Here is a 13156-nt window from a genome sequence, read left to right on the forward strand (position 1 = left end):
GATTTTTGGTTAGTGCCTTCTTGAATGTTTTCTTAGTGGTAGGAAACTGGTCAAAAATCTGTAGATCCCTGGTTTGGGGGGCACACATTTTAACAAAATTAGTGGTTTACCTTGCAACATTTTTCTAATGGATTTAGTTATGAGAAAGCTATTTATAAATAATGAAACCTGAAATATTTAGGGAATAAGTATTTTTGTTTTTAAATGCAGACAAATTAAACAACCAGGCAAAATAAAAACCTATGTCATAGATTTCACACTACAAAATATATTCTACTTTGCAGTGAAAAGTAGGAACTAAGGTGTTCTGATTTTGTATTACCAGACATACTGGAAATGCCTGCACTACAATATGAAGAGTAACTAAGAAGTCTGGCTACTAATTCTGTGGAATATAGTCATGCTTTTCAAATTCACATCAATTGTATACTTCCAGAAAAAGGATTTGAATCCACAAGCAAATCCATCAAGTTCAGTTAAACACAAGCTTAGAGTACTAATAATAAGTATAATAGAATTCCCGGGCAGCCTGGGAGGCTCAGCGGTTTAGTGTCTGCCTTCAGCCCAGGTTGTGACCCTAGAGACCCAGGATCGAGTACCATGTCGGGCTCCCTGCATGGAGCCTGCTTCTCCCTCTGCCTGTGTCTCTGCCTCTCTCTCTCTGTCTCTCTCTGTATGTCTCCATGAATAAATAAAATCTTTAAAAAAAAAAAAAAAAGAATTCCCTTTCAATTTAAGGTAAATTTTATTTTTGTGAGAATTATATACCCAATTTCGAAAAAAGATCTACATAATGTGAGAATTAATCTTCTATTATCAGGGGCAAATGCATTTCTATGATTTTATTTCATTCAGCAATCATTTATTGAACTGCAATGTCCGAGGGGATTGAGTATGCCAACAAGGGGCACAAAGGTGAGAATACTATCTGCAGAGGTTAAATGTAACGATAATGGTGACAATAAAAATGAATACAAGCAATTTTGACACATTTACACAAGAATCAACAGAATTTGGCAACTGTGATAAGGTACTAAGGAAGATGAAAAAAATCCAAATCTTTTCAGGCTTGAGTCCTAAAATCTGAAAGGGTAGTATTTTAAAAATGTAAAAAGGAAAGTTGAGAGAAAGAGGTGATTTGACAAAATGAAAACGAATGTACAGTGTCTGAGCACATGCAAAAGAAAGAACTAGAAGTTATCTGGAAACAAAAGACTGAAAAATTTACACCTAAAAATACAGATACGGTAGCTTAATAAAGAGGCCAATAGTTGAAGCTATGGAATGAAATAACCACAGGAAACACTATAGAGAAAGCAAGAACACAAAAGACAAGACATTTAAAGGGCAAAAAAAGTTCCAGTTAGGAAGGGGAGGTGAATGAAGAAGTGCAGTACAGTGTAACACAGGCCAAGGGAGGGGGGCGGGAAACAGGAGGATGGATTAAAATTTCCAGTGCGCCTGGATGGCTCAGTGGGTTAAGCTTCTAACTCTTGATTCCCGCTAAGGTCATGATCTCAGGGTCCTAGGATCATGCCCCACGTCAGGCTCTGCACTGAGCATGAAGCCTGCTTGGGATTCTCTCTCTCCCTCTGCTCCTCCCCCTGCTCACACACTCCTACTCTCTCTATATAATAAATACATAAATCTTTAAAAAAAAATTCCAGTGCATTAAGGTGTATTCAAAAGCTACTGCTATTGTCTGGTTGGTGGCAGAAGGCATGGGGCTGCTTGCATCTGTGAAATTAAGAAAAATAATTTCAAAGAGTGGTGGAGCATAAATCAGCCTGGTAATGCATGACTGAGTGAGCCCAGGAGGAGTGAATAAAAGGTACTAGTTACAAATTCTCCTTTTGAGAAGTTTTACTATTTCATTTACATTTGGAAAAGGAAAGGTCCTTCTGTAAGTTTTTCATCTATTATCTCTGTTACCAAAACATTCAATGTTAACTTTTTCACTTCATGACTCAATTAGTCTAAATGATTTTCTTTGATTAATAATCATACCTTATTTCACACACAGTGTTTATTTCCTAAACATACGCTGAAATCATCTTTTAAAATGGTATATAAGGGCCTCATGATGTGGTTCTTGACTTTCTTTGAAATATGCCCATAATTTTCCAATTCAACTATACTCCAATTCCACTGAACTCTGCTTCTCTGCTTTTGCATATGCTATTTCCTATTTCCTCCAGATGAAATGCTATTCTCTCTACTTAATCTAAAATGAAGACTCAGTGGAAAGCTCAACTATTTTTAAGCCTTTTCTGACACATTCTCCCCCCCCCCCCCCCGTGTTCTCAGAGAAGGTTTATGGTTTACAAACACTACTCACATTCTAAGTATCTCCATTGTAAATTAGCTGTTTATACGTTTGTCTTCCTTGGCTTGGGTTAACTGAGGGCCAGGACTGTTACTCTGCACCCCAAAAATCTAGGATATAGTAGGCACTAAATAAATGTTTGTTGAATGAAATAAAGAACATACCAGGAAATCTTTAAAAAAGCAATTGATTTCTTTCTCTCAAAAAAAGGTGAGGACACACATCCAATTTTAAGAATCACTGTCAAGATTCTATCATATTATGCTTTAAGGAAGAATCTGTTATTTTAAAAAATCCATCTTATAAAGTTAAAATTTTACCTTTATGTTTTCGTAAAAAATCAATGCTCTTCTGCAGAACAGTAGATTTGTCCATCTTCCTAGCATTACCAGGAAGCATGGATCCCAGTTCTTTAATGAGAACATTAAATTGATCTCTACGTTTCTTTTCAGATTTGTTTCTAGATACTCTGATGGAAAAAAAAAAATTAAGCAGCTTTCAAACAATCCATTTGATTACACACACAGTTTAATACAATGCTTATTCTGGACACAACTACGCACCACGTACTTCTATCAATATAGGTGGTAATAAGTATTTATCCACAAGTTACCAACAATGTACAGTTAATTGGGGCAATAATTTTCTTATCACTGAAGAACTTACATATTAAGCATTTGGCAAACATGTTCTTAGGAAAATGCCAGTAAGAACAAACTTCATTCAAATTTCAGGTTTTATTTAATCTAGTGTTTACCAAGAATTTATATTTTCCTTATTAGTTTATTATGAATATTCCAAAATATATTTGTGGAAGTGCATACAATGTATGAATACAAATTATTCAAAATTACTAGGTAGGAGAAAAGCAGCCATCTCTTATAAGGTTTATATTACAAACAAATCTAAAAATGAAAATCTCTCTACCCTCAGGCTTATCCATACAGTCTTCCTCTTTATTCCTGTATGCCAGGCTGCTCCAGCACAGAGCAATAACCATTTGTTTGCATTTCTTTCTCTCCATTAGATTGTGTACACCCTAATAACAGAGCCCCAATTTTTTCATCTAAGCACTTAAGCGTAACAACTAACAAACAGTAAGCACTCAAAATATGCATGCCAAATGAATAATTAGTACTGTTGTATGTGAAGCAGTTAACCAGTAAACAAATACCAAGCGGCACCAAGACCTTCAGAGAAGTAAATACAATTATTTATATAGCAATTAATCATTCTATAATACCTCTAATTGTCTACTTTGTGAACTTTGATTTTCTAATTTAGTTTTTGCCTAAGCAAAGTATAATCATATCCCAGAAGGTCAGAAGATAATCTTATTTTATTTTTTTTCAGTAACAAAAGCATTTATTCTGTTAGTACTGGGAAAAAATAAAATGGTTCAAACCTCTTAATAAACTTAATAGATATCAAATGACTCCATCAAACTGAGTGCTTGCTATAATAAGAGAGACTGAGCTAATAAAGGTTAAGGATACTGGGGAAATACAAGCTCTTTCAAGAAGTTTAGCCAATTCCTATGGAAATTCGAGGAAGCAGGGATGGCATCCTCACATACTGAAGTAAGTCATGAAGGCTAAGTGAGAAAAGGATGGCAGTGGGGTATATGCAAGGCATTGCAGGTACAGGAAATGTCTACATAAACAAAAACCTGTCAAAAGTAGTTCAATCTGGCTAACATGGCCAATGAACAGGTTGTCTGTGCTTCGGTAGGCTAGAGCTAGGGGGTAGGGGGGAGAAATAAATGCCTGGAAAAAACATGAAGTTTTTAGGTTACATAAAAGGATTTTAATTTAATCCTGAAAGTCATGGGAAGGCACTGAAATGTTTTCCAGCAAAGAAATATGAACAGACCTGCTTGTTAATAAGACCATTCTGCCATCAGAATGATAAGAGTGATAAAAAGGATCAACGCTTGGTGAAACAAATTAATTTGGCAAATACTCTTGAAAACTTACTGTATGGCAAATACACCTGGACACTAGATGACCATTTAGGAGGCAAGCGCTGTTAATAGAGGTAGTGTGGATTTGAGGCTTAAGAGGCAGAACTTATCCATTCTAGGTAAATCAGACCTGGTTTGCAGTGGGAAGCAGAACAGAAACCTAAGAGGATTCCCATGTTACTAATAACTCTGTTTATTAATGTGAAATATAATATGTGATGCTGGTCTTGGTGGACAGATGGTTTGGAGAGAATTCAAATACAATGAAATTGCCTGTTTCACGTTTTAAAAGATATATACAAGAGGCTTAGATATACAAATCTAGCTATACTCCTTTAGAAAAAATAAATAAGCATCTGAGAATTAGCATATGTATCTGAACACATGAATCGGGATAAAAATAAAAGCCAATATTCATTGCATATTTATGTGTCAGGCATTACTATAAATACTTGTGAAATCTCATTTATTCCTGTGAGGTAGACTTTATTACCACTTTTCAAGTTACAGATGACAACTTAGGCACAGAGGAGGACAAGCCCAGTGCCATACAGCTACCATGAAAATCAGCCATTTTTATTCCAGGAGAAGAACACGTACAGAGATCAAATATTGCCAACTCTATGACTGGATCATAACCACTAAAGTAAACTTCACTCCATATTCCATTTAGGCTGGAAGTTCCTAGCCCTTGTGATAATTTCCCTGATGACAGGTCACAGATGTTTCATTTTGCGGGTGGGTATAAAACTCCCTTTGTTCTTGGTTACAAACTAAGATACTTGAACTCATAATTGTTTCAGTCACTGTTCAGTGTGGTCCTGCTTATTTCTGACAGTATTGTGAGGTTCTCTGTCTTTTTCCAATGTCTTCCAAAGCCATAGTATTTTTGGTTCCCTAAAAACATTCTCAAAGTCTTCAAAAATAGAATACCCTTAGCTTACCTTATCCATCTATAAACTTGGCCTTTAAGACTGTCCGAGTCAATTCCTTACAGATCTACCTCTTCATTTAGGCATGACTGAAGAACTTTCCTTCACCAGACTGAGGTTAAGGGATAGGGATTGTCCTATATACTTTTAGCTTCAAATCTAAGCCTTTTTATTTCCTTGAATACACCATATAGTTTCCTCAAAATCTTCTTCTGAGATATATTTTATCATTCATTAAAGTATTCAGCAACTTACCTGGTTACTGTGAATATTTTTCAAATCCCAGTAACTCCCCTCTTTTTTTTTTTTTTTTTTGCTAAATGCAGACATGTAAGAACTATTACTTATTACATGTTTATCTTTTGTATCTGTCTATAATACAACATTTACCCTTGTCTAACAACCATATAGTTCAACACAGAAAAAAAAAATAAAGTGTTTACTACTCACTCTGAGGGACTACAAACTTTGCTGAAATGCTACCTGGGCCTTTCTCTTCCTGATTATAATTAACTGCCAAGGCTCCTACTTTAGGTGGAAGCCCCCATCAATACCACGATGGCTTTAGGTCCCATTCCCTCACCTACTTGAGGCTACCTCTCCAACAATTCTTCCCTCCCTTTCCCCACTGTCTACTTTCCCTTCTACTGGGAAAATGGAGACATGTGGAGACCATAGAAGCCTACCCTGAAAGAACTCTCAATCGCCAAAGCTGAAACAATTTGAGCAACAAAATAGAACAGCACTGGAGTATAACCTAAAGTATAAAAACACGAGTCCATACAGATATATATAAAAAAAAGGGAAACATTTTTTTTTACACAAGTATTCCAAATGTGTGTAGATATCCCCTCCTATGGGAGGTGGAGCTTAATTCCCTCCATCCCTACTCTGAAGGTAGGCTACACTTACTGACTTGTTACCAAAGAACAGAGCAAGTTAAGGGAAAGCAGTAACTATAATGGTGAATCTGGTAAACCCTACCTTAGCAAAGGGATGAAGGTTAACATTCCTAGTGATGTCTTATAGATATTATATACTCATAATATGATGTGATGAGATGAGCACTTTTACAGGATAACTTTATTTAAACTACAAACTGCATACTGACATTCTAAGCATTTCCAACTTGCCAATATATATAAGTTGTTAAGGCAGAGAGCTTTTGGAAATCACTGTTTTACTATTTACTCTTACATTTGCTTATTATTCATTTATTATTTAACATCTTAAATTGAACTACCTTTTTGCTTTGTCCTTGTCATCTTCTTCCACCAACCCATCAAAAATACTACCATCTTCTCTAAAAGAAAAAAGAAAGTAGATAGAGAAAATAAGAGCAGACTCATTAAGCAAGAGCAATACCAACATGACATGTGAATCAAATCAGTTATATCCTAGGATTTTTGTAGAGTAAAAAATTGTACAAATTCAAACTCAGTTAACTGCTAAGTTGTTTTCTAATAAATATTAAAAAATTAAAGTTTACCCAGTGTTTAATTGTATTTTTAAAAAGCTTATCATAAATGTGAATTGTAAAACTTCTTATGTACTATATATACATGCTAAAAAAAAAAACAAAAACAGAATTTAATCTAATCAGAGGTTAATATCGTTTCAAACTGTTAGTATTCAGTGAAAATCCAGAAAGTCAGCGTATTTACCATTATATAAAATGATTCATTTGAAATTATTTTTAATTATAAGAGCATAGCTTAAAAATTTATTGAGACATTCATGTTATAAAATCACAAATCACTCACTCATAAACATCATAATATCTAGCTTTAACTTATATTAATACATTTCATTCATTACTGATTCATTTGACAAATATTTATTAGTACTCATGTGCCAGGCTCTATTCTGGACATGATTACAGAGCAGTTAATCAAACACGGAGATCCCTGCTCTCTTACAGCTTATTTTCTAGTAGAATGAAACAAATCAAGAAAGGAATATACAATGACAAGTTTTAGAATTTTTTAAAAAGGGGTGATTGTTTAGGTACTGTGATGCTACCTTAATCTGAGTGGTTAGGGAAAGGCGTGCTGAGGGTTGGACTTTAAGCTCAGATCTAAGTGACAAGAAGAGGTTGGTAATGGAAAGATCTAGGGGAACAGCATTCTAAAAACGAAATCAAGAGCACTGGAGGCTAATTCCTTAACCTTAAGTAGCAATATTAAATAATTTCATATGAGCTTTTCATGAATTCACATTCACTATTTTAACCACACCTTTCCATGGCCTATAAAGCACATATATTGCCTGCTGGATCCACTGTTGAGAACATCTACAAATCTTGTATCATAGAGCTCCATGTCTGGACTTTCAGGGTTCCAAGGACGCATTGCAATTTATGAAAACTTCTGTATGTACATGCACTTTACTGAGGAGAGAGTCCATAACTTCCATGATATTCCCAGATATAATGAACTCATATTAAGAATCACTGCTTTGGGCAGCCCGGGTGGATGGAGGGGCAAGATGGCAGAAGAGTAGGGCAGCCCGGGTGACTCAGCGGTTAGCGCCGCCCTCAGCCCAGGGCATGATCCTGGAGTCCCAGGATCGAGTCCCACATCAGGCTCCCTGCATGGAGCCTGCTTCTCCCTCTGCCTGTGTCTCTGCCTCTCTCTCTCTCTCTGTGTCTCTCATGAATAAATAAATAAAATCTTAAAAAAAAAAAAAAAGCATCACTGCTTTATGTCTGAACACAGAGGTTATCTCTAGATATCATACTGTCTAGAATGGGAACTGGCAATCACCAAGAAGCATAATACCATAATTATATTTAATTTCTCAGGAGCACTGAAGGAACATCCCCCTTCTGAGGGACAACTACACTTACAGTCCACCTGAAAATATGGCGGGGCTGCAGGTAGGCCTCTCTAAGCAAACTCCTTGCCCCTTAGGTCTTAAGTTCTGGTAGAGTACATATCTTCACTGTTTATCTCACAGGAAAGGGGACAGGCTGGCCCCAGATGTCAAAATTCACACTTCTGTATACAACTCTAGCTACAAAACTCTTAAAGAATCCCCTATAATAAATATACAAGAACTTCAGTGTCAGACAGACCAACACAAGTCATAATTCCAGCTCAGCACTTAACGATGTGACCTTAAACAAATTATTCAACCTCCCTGACCTATCCTACCCTCAGCTGTAAAGTCTAATGGCATTATTATGAGGCTAAGAAGTAACATATACAAAGTACTCAACAAAGAGCTGTCAAAGAGTAAGAGCTTAAAACATGTTACTGTATTTCATCAAATTAAAAACACCACTGATTTTTATACAGATTTATCAGTATTTCATGTGACACCAAGAAGGAAACAAATGCTACCAATTAAACTATGGATAAGACAATTGTAAAATGAATCTCAGTGTCAGAGGTGTTAAAATGTTAAAAAAAAAAAAAAGTTTTAAGATCAAAGAAACAAGGTTTCTCCTCCTGGCAGGAGATAAAATCCTAATTATAGTTACCACTTATCAATCACAAATGCTAATAAGATGCTTAAAGGGATGGAGTTAGCACCAATAGATAAGGAGAAAAAGAACAATACATAAAAAGATTCCATAAGGTGCCAAGGAAACATCTGCAGCTGTCACAGTTTCTTTCAGAGTAGCTCTGACCACTCAAAATTACAATTCAAGATCTGTTTAGGACACAACCATATGCTGCTGACTTTGGCTATAGACAGTTATCAATATGTCATATTATTACACTATGTTCACTCAATACAGAAATTGAATGTAACAGGAATTATGTTTAAACATGAAACATGTTCAAAGGAATTCTGTTTAAACATGAAATGGTATAGACCATCACTCTAATAAAAAAATTTAAAATAGTTTGATAGGATTCAAAACAAAGAGTTTCTAAAAACATACCTGTCAACAATCGAGCTCATTTTACTACAGCTTACGGTAAACAACATAACATATTACGTTTTCGTCTTGTGGTAGACATTTGTACTTCTCCTTGGGTGGAAGGAAAAATAAAAAGTCATTAGTTTGCAAAAAAAAGTTATTTCCACAAATACAGTAATGTTGAGAAACACTGTATGTTATCACAGAGAATATAAATGTTTTGGTCTGTACCCAAGGTTGAAACATTATTTTTAAACAAATACCTTTAGCTAGGGCACAGGTGAGTCGTTTTTCCTTCTAAAAAAGGAATACAGGGGGAAAACATTTATGGATTCATTTTCTATTATAAAGTAATAAAAAAATGCTCCTCTTTTTAGTATATATATATTTTCAAGATTTTTTTTAAAAAATTATTTATTCATGAGAGACACAGAGAGAGAGGCAGAGACATAGGCAAAGGGGAGAAGCAGGTCCCTTGCGGGGAGCCCAATATGGAACTCAATTCCAGGACTCTGGGATCATGCCCTGGGCTGAAGGCAGACACTCAACCACTGAGCCACCCAGGCATCCCAGTATATATATTAATTAGAGTATATAATTATGAATAGGCTATAATTCAAAAAGATATATACACCCCTATATTCATGCATCAATATTTACAACAGCCAAGATATGGAAACAATCTAGGTTGCCCATCAACAGAATGGATAAAGATGTGGTGTGGGTGTTGGAGGAATATACAGTGGAATATTACTCAGCCTTAAAAAAAATGAACTCTTGCCAATCTTGACAACATAAACGAAACTAGAAGGTATCATGCTGGGTGAAATAAGTCAGACAGAGAAAGACAAATTTCCTATGATTTCACTTATATGTAAAATCTAAAACACAAAACAAAACAGAAAGAGATTCATAAATACAAATACAACTGGTAGTTGCCAGAGGGGAGGGGACTGGGAGGATGAGTAAAATAGGTGAAGAGAAGGTGTACAAACTGTCAATTACAAAATAAATCAATCATGGGAATAAAAAGTATAGTATAGGGAATATAGTCAATATTATAACAACACTATATGGTGACATGGTGAGCACTGTATAATGTACAGAATTGTTCAATCACTGTTTATACCTGAAACTAATATAACAATGTATGTCACCTATTCTTTAATTTAAAAAAATCTAGTCAACAACAAACATTTGTTGAAACCCTATCTTCTATTAAATAGTAGGCTAAGCTTTAGGGATACAAGGATAAAAGATACATTCGCTGTAGGCAAAAATCTGCAAGGGAACAGGGAGACAGAGGAAATTTTCTTGACTATAATGAGTTTGTCAGGTAGTCTAGATTGCTGTCACTAAAAATATGGTTCAGAGACCATCAGCACTAGCATTATCTGAGACCTTGTTAAAAGACAGTCCTACTGAATCAGAATCTACATTTTAACAAGGTCCCCATGTAATTTGTACGACCATTTGAAAGAAAGCCACAAGAATGGCAATTTGCAAAGGTACAGGTCTTTATGAGACAAGGGAGCATCCTATTTGAGAAACTTAAGAGGTTTATTAGCATTTTCTTTAGAGAAATATCTAGTCATGTTACAACCTGAAGTTTAATTACTAGACCATAAAGTGAGAATAAGAGTGTATAGAAGGATGAAGGCAAGGTAAGTAGAAAAGAGCCTTACTGGGTGGCTGGCTGGCTCAATCAGTATAGCATGTGACTCCTGATCTCGGGGTTGTAGGTTTGAGCCCCACACTGGGTGCAGAGATATGGAAGTGGGTGCGGGGGGGGGGGGGCAGGGAAGGATGAAGGGAGGGAAGAAGGAGGGAAGGAAGGGGGAAGGAGGGCAGAAGGAGAGGCCTTATTATAAAAAGTCTCATGCCCACATTGAAAGAATTAACTACTTTAAGATGGAATCATAAGCCTAAAATCTGTCACCCTATATCTGAAATATAAAGCAGATTTTATTCACACAAGATACTTATATCCTATAGTTGTGAGTTAAATATTGAACCACTTTAATGCTAATAAAATCCCTAACAGTTTTGAGGCATAAGAAATTCTACTTTAACTATTATATCTTTTATTTAAAATTTAGAAAACAGTGTAAATTAATGTGTAACTCTGAGAAAAGATGAAAGGTGTCCCAAGAGCATGGGATTCTGAACTATTCTATCACTGTTTTCAAACGTACAGGCATGAAGGAGCAAGTGAATGGTCCTTGCTCAATGATGCTGCAGTGCCCATGTGGTTATGGCTGCAGAAGTGAAACTGCGAAGGGCTAAGAACTCTTAAAAGAAAATAAGTGAGGAGTCAGAGGTAAAAATAAAAACTAGCACTCAATAAAATACTGGTTTTAAGTGTCTGGGTCAACATTAGCAGATGAAACATGGAATTACACAATCTGAGAGCTAGATTTTATTTTATTTTTTTTAAGATTTTATTTACTTATTTATTTATTTATTCATGATAGAGAGAGAGAAAGAGAGGTAGAAACACAGGCAGAGGGAGAAGCAGGCTCCATGCCGGGAGCCTGATGTGGGACTCAATCCTGGGACTCCAGGATTGCGCCCTGGGCCAAAGGCAGGCGCCAAACCACTGAGCCATTCAGGGATCTCCTGAGAGCTAGATTTTAAAGATGACCTAAGTACAACCCCCACCTCCCCATGGCCTAAGAAACATACCGTGTTATCATCACGGTAATAACAGAGGCTGATTCTATCACTAGTAAAAAAAGAACAATGCAAAAGTAACACCCAAGTTGGATGAATTAAAAAAGGACAGTTTCACTTTAAAGTAAGAAGGCCAGATCTGAGTCTTATGTGGCACCAACTATATGTTTTTTTAATTATCAAAAGACAGAAAATAGGGCAAACTAGAAAAGGAAAAAAAAAAGACCCCAAGAATTAGAGTCATCCTGACTGAACCCAAAATGATTTAGAGCATACAGGCTGATGCTTTATTAGGCTATTTTACTAAAGTTGATTAACAATATTCTTCCAAACATTTATTGTGCTGCAAAGTGAACAACATAAGACTACTATATGTATCTTGGGACGCCTGGGTGGCTCAGCGGTTGAGCGTCTGCCTTCGGCTCAGGGAGTGATCCCGGAGTACTGGGATCGAGTCCTGCATTGGGCTTCTTGCATGGAGCCTGCTTCTCCCTCTGTCTTCTGTCTCTGCCTCTCTCTCAGTGGCTCTCATAAATAAATAAATAAAATCTTTAAAAAAAAAAAAAAGACTGTATCTCTAACAGTCCAGTCCAAGATCTTTTCTCTCCTTGTCTAGCCACCAACTGAAAAACAAGCTATATTTAAGGGAAAGGTATGTGAAGAAGTAAAACAGGCCCAACTAAGTACTCTAAAGCCAAGTGTGAGAAGACTTCTCTTAACTTCTTTAAATGGTGTCAAATTAATTGTATCAAACCACAGTGGTAATGCAGGAACAGCCAAAAGCTCTTGTTTTGGAACTACTCTAGGCCTCACATTTTCAGTACCAAAAAAAAAAAAAAAAAAAAAAAACTGTCCAGAATCACATTGCCCATGCTATGGATTCTAAGGATTCAGTTTTTTTTTTAAATATTTTATCTATTTATTCATGAGACAGAGAGAGAGAGAGAGAGAGAAAGAGAGAGAGAGAGGCAGAGACACAGGAAGAGCGAGCAGGCTCCATGCAGGGAGCCTGACATGGGACTCGATCCCGGGTCTCCAGGATCAGGCCCTGGGCTGAAGGTGGCGCTAAACCCCTGAGCCACCTGGGCTGCCCTAAGGATTCAGTTTTAAATAACTAAGTGATGTCCCTACACACAGCAAAGTATTTCAAGTATATAATCTAATACAGATCAAATTTTATCATTAAAAGTCTTCATTCTTGGGGCGCCTGGGTTGAGAATCCAACTCTTGATTTCGACTCAAGTCATGATCTGAGTCTTGGGACAGAGCCCTGCATTAGGCTCCATGCTGGGCGCAGTCCACTTGTCCCTCTGCCCCTCCCCCTGCTCATGTGCTCCTTCTCTAAAATAAATAAGTAAAATCTTTAAAAGTCTTCTTTCTTAAATACTGAC

The 13156-nt window shown here is 36.4% G+C and overlaps 1 protein-coding gene across 14 annotated transcripts in view; it reads right to left on the reverse strand.

Moving 5' to 3' along the window:
• Nucleotides 1-13156, reverse strand: part of CLOCK (clock circadian regulator) — a 142632-nt gene that overhangs the window by 66591 nt on the left and 62885 nt on the right. For 13 of the 14 annotated variants that reach the window (XM_049092969.1, XM_025435856.3, XM_025435855.3 and 10 more), the window contains 3 exons: nucleotides 9114-9203; nucleotides 6465-6524; nucleotides 2647-2795 (listed from right to left, as the gene is read on the reverse strand). In XM_049092969.1, the coding sequence (XP_048948926.1) occupies nucleotides 2647-2795; nucleotides 6465-6519 (204 nt within the window). In that variant the 5' untranslated portion in view covers nucleotides 6520-6524; nucleotides 9114-9203. Of the gene's footprint in view, nucleotides 1-2646; nucleotides 2796-6464; nucleotides 6525-9113; nucleotides 9204-13156 lie in introns of those variants that run through there. The other variant, XM_025435857.3, reaches the window with a different exon arrangement.

The sequence above is a fragment of the Canis lupus genome, chromosome 13 (genome assembly GCF_003254725.2).
Source record: "Canis lupus dingo isolate Sandy chromosome 13, ASM325472v2, whole genome shotgun sequence".
Classification (NCBI taxonomy): Eukaryota; Metazoa; Chordata; class Mammalia; order Carnivora; family Canidae; genus Canis; species Canis lupus.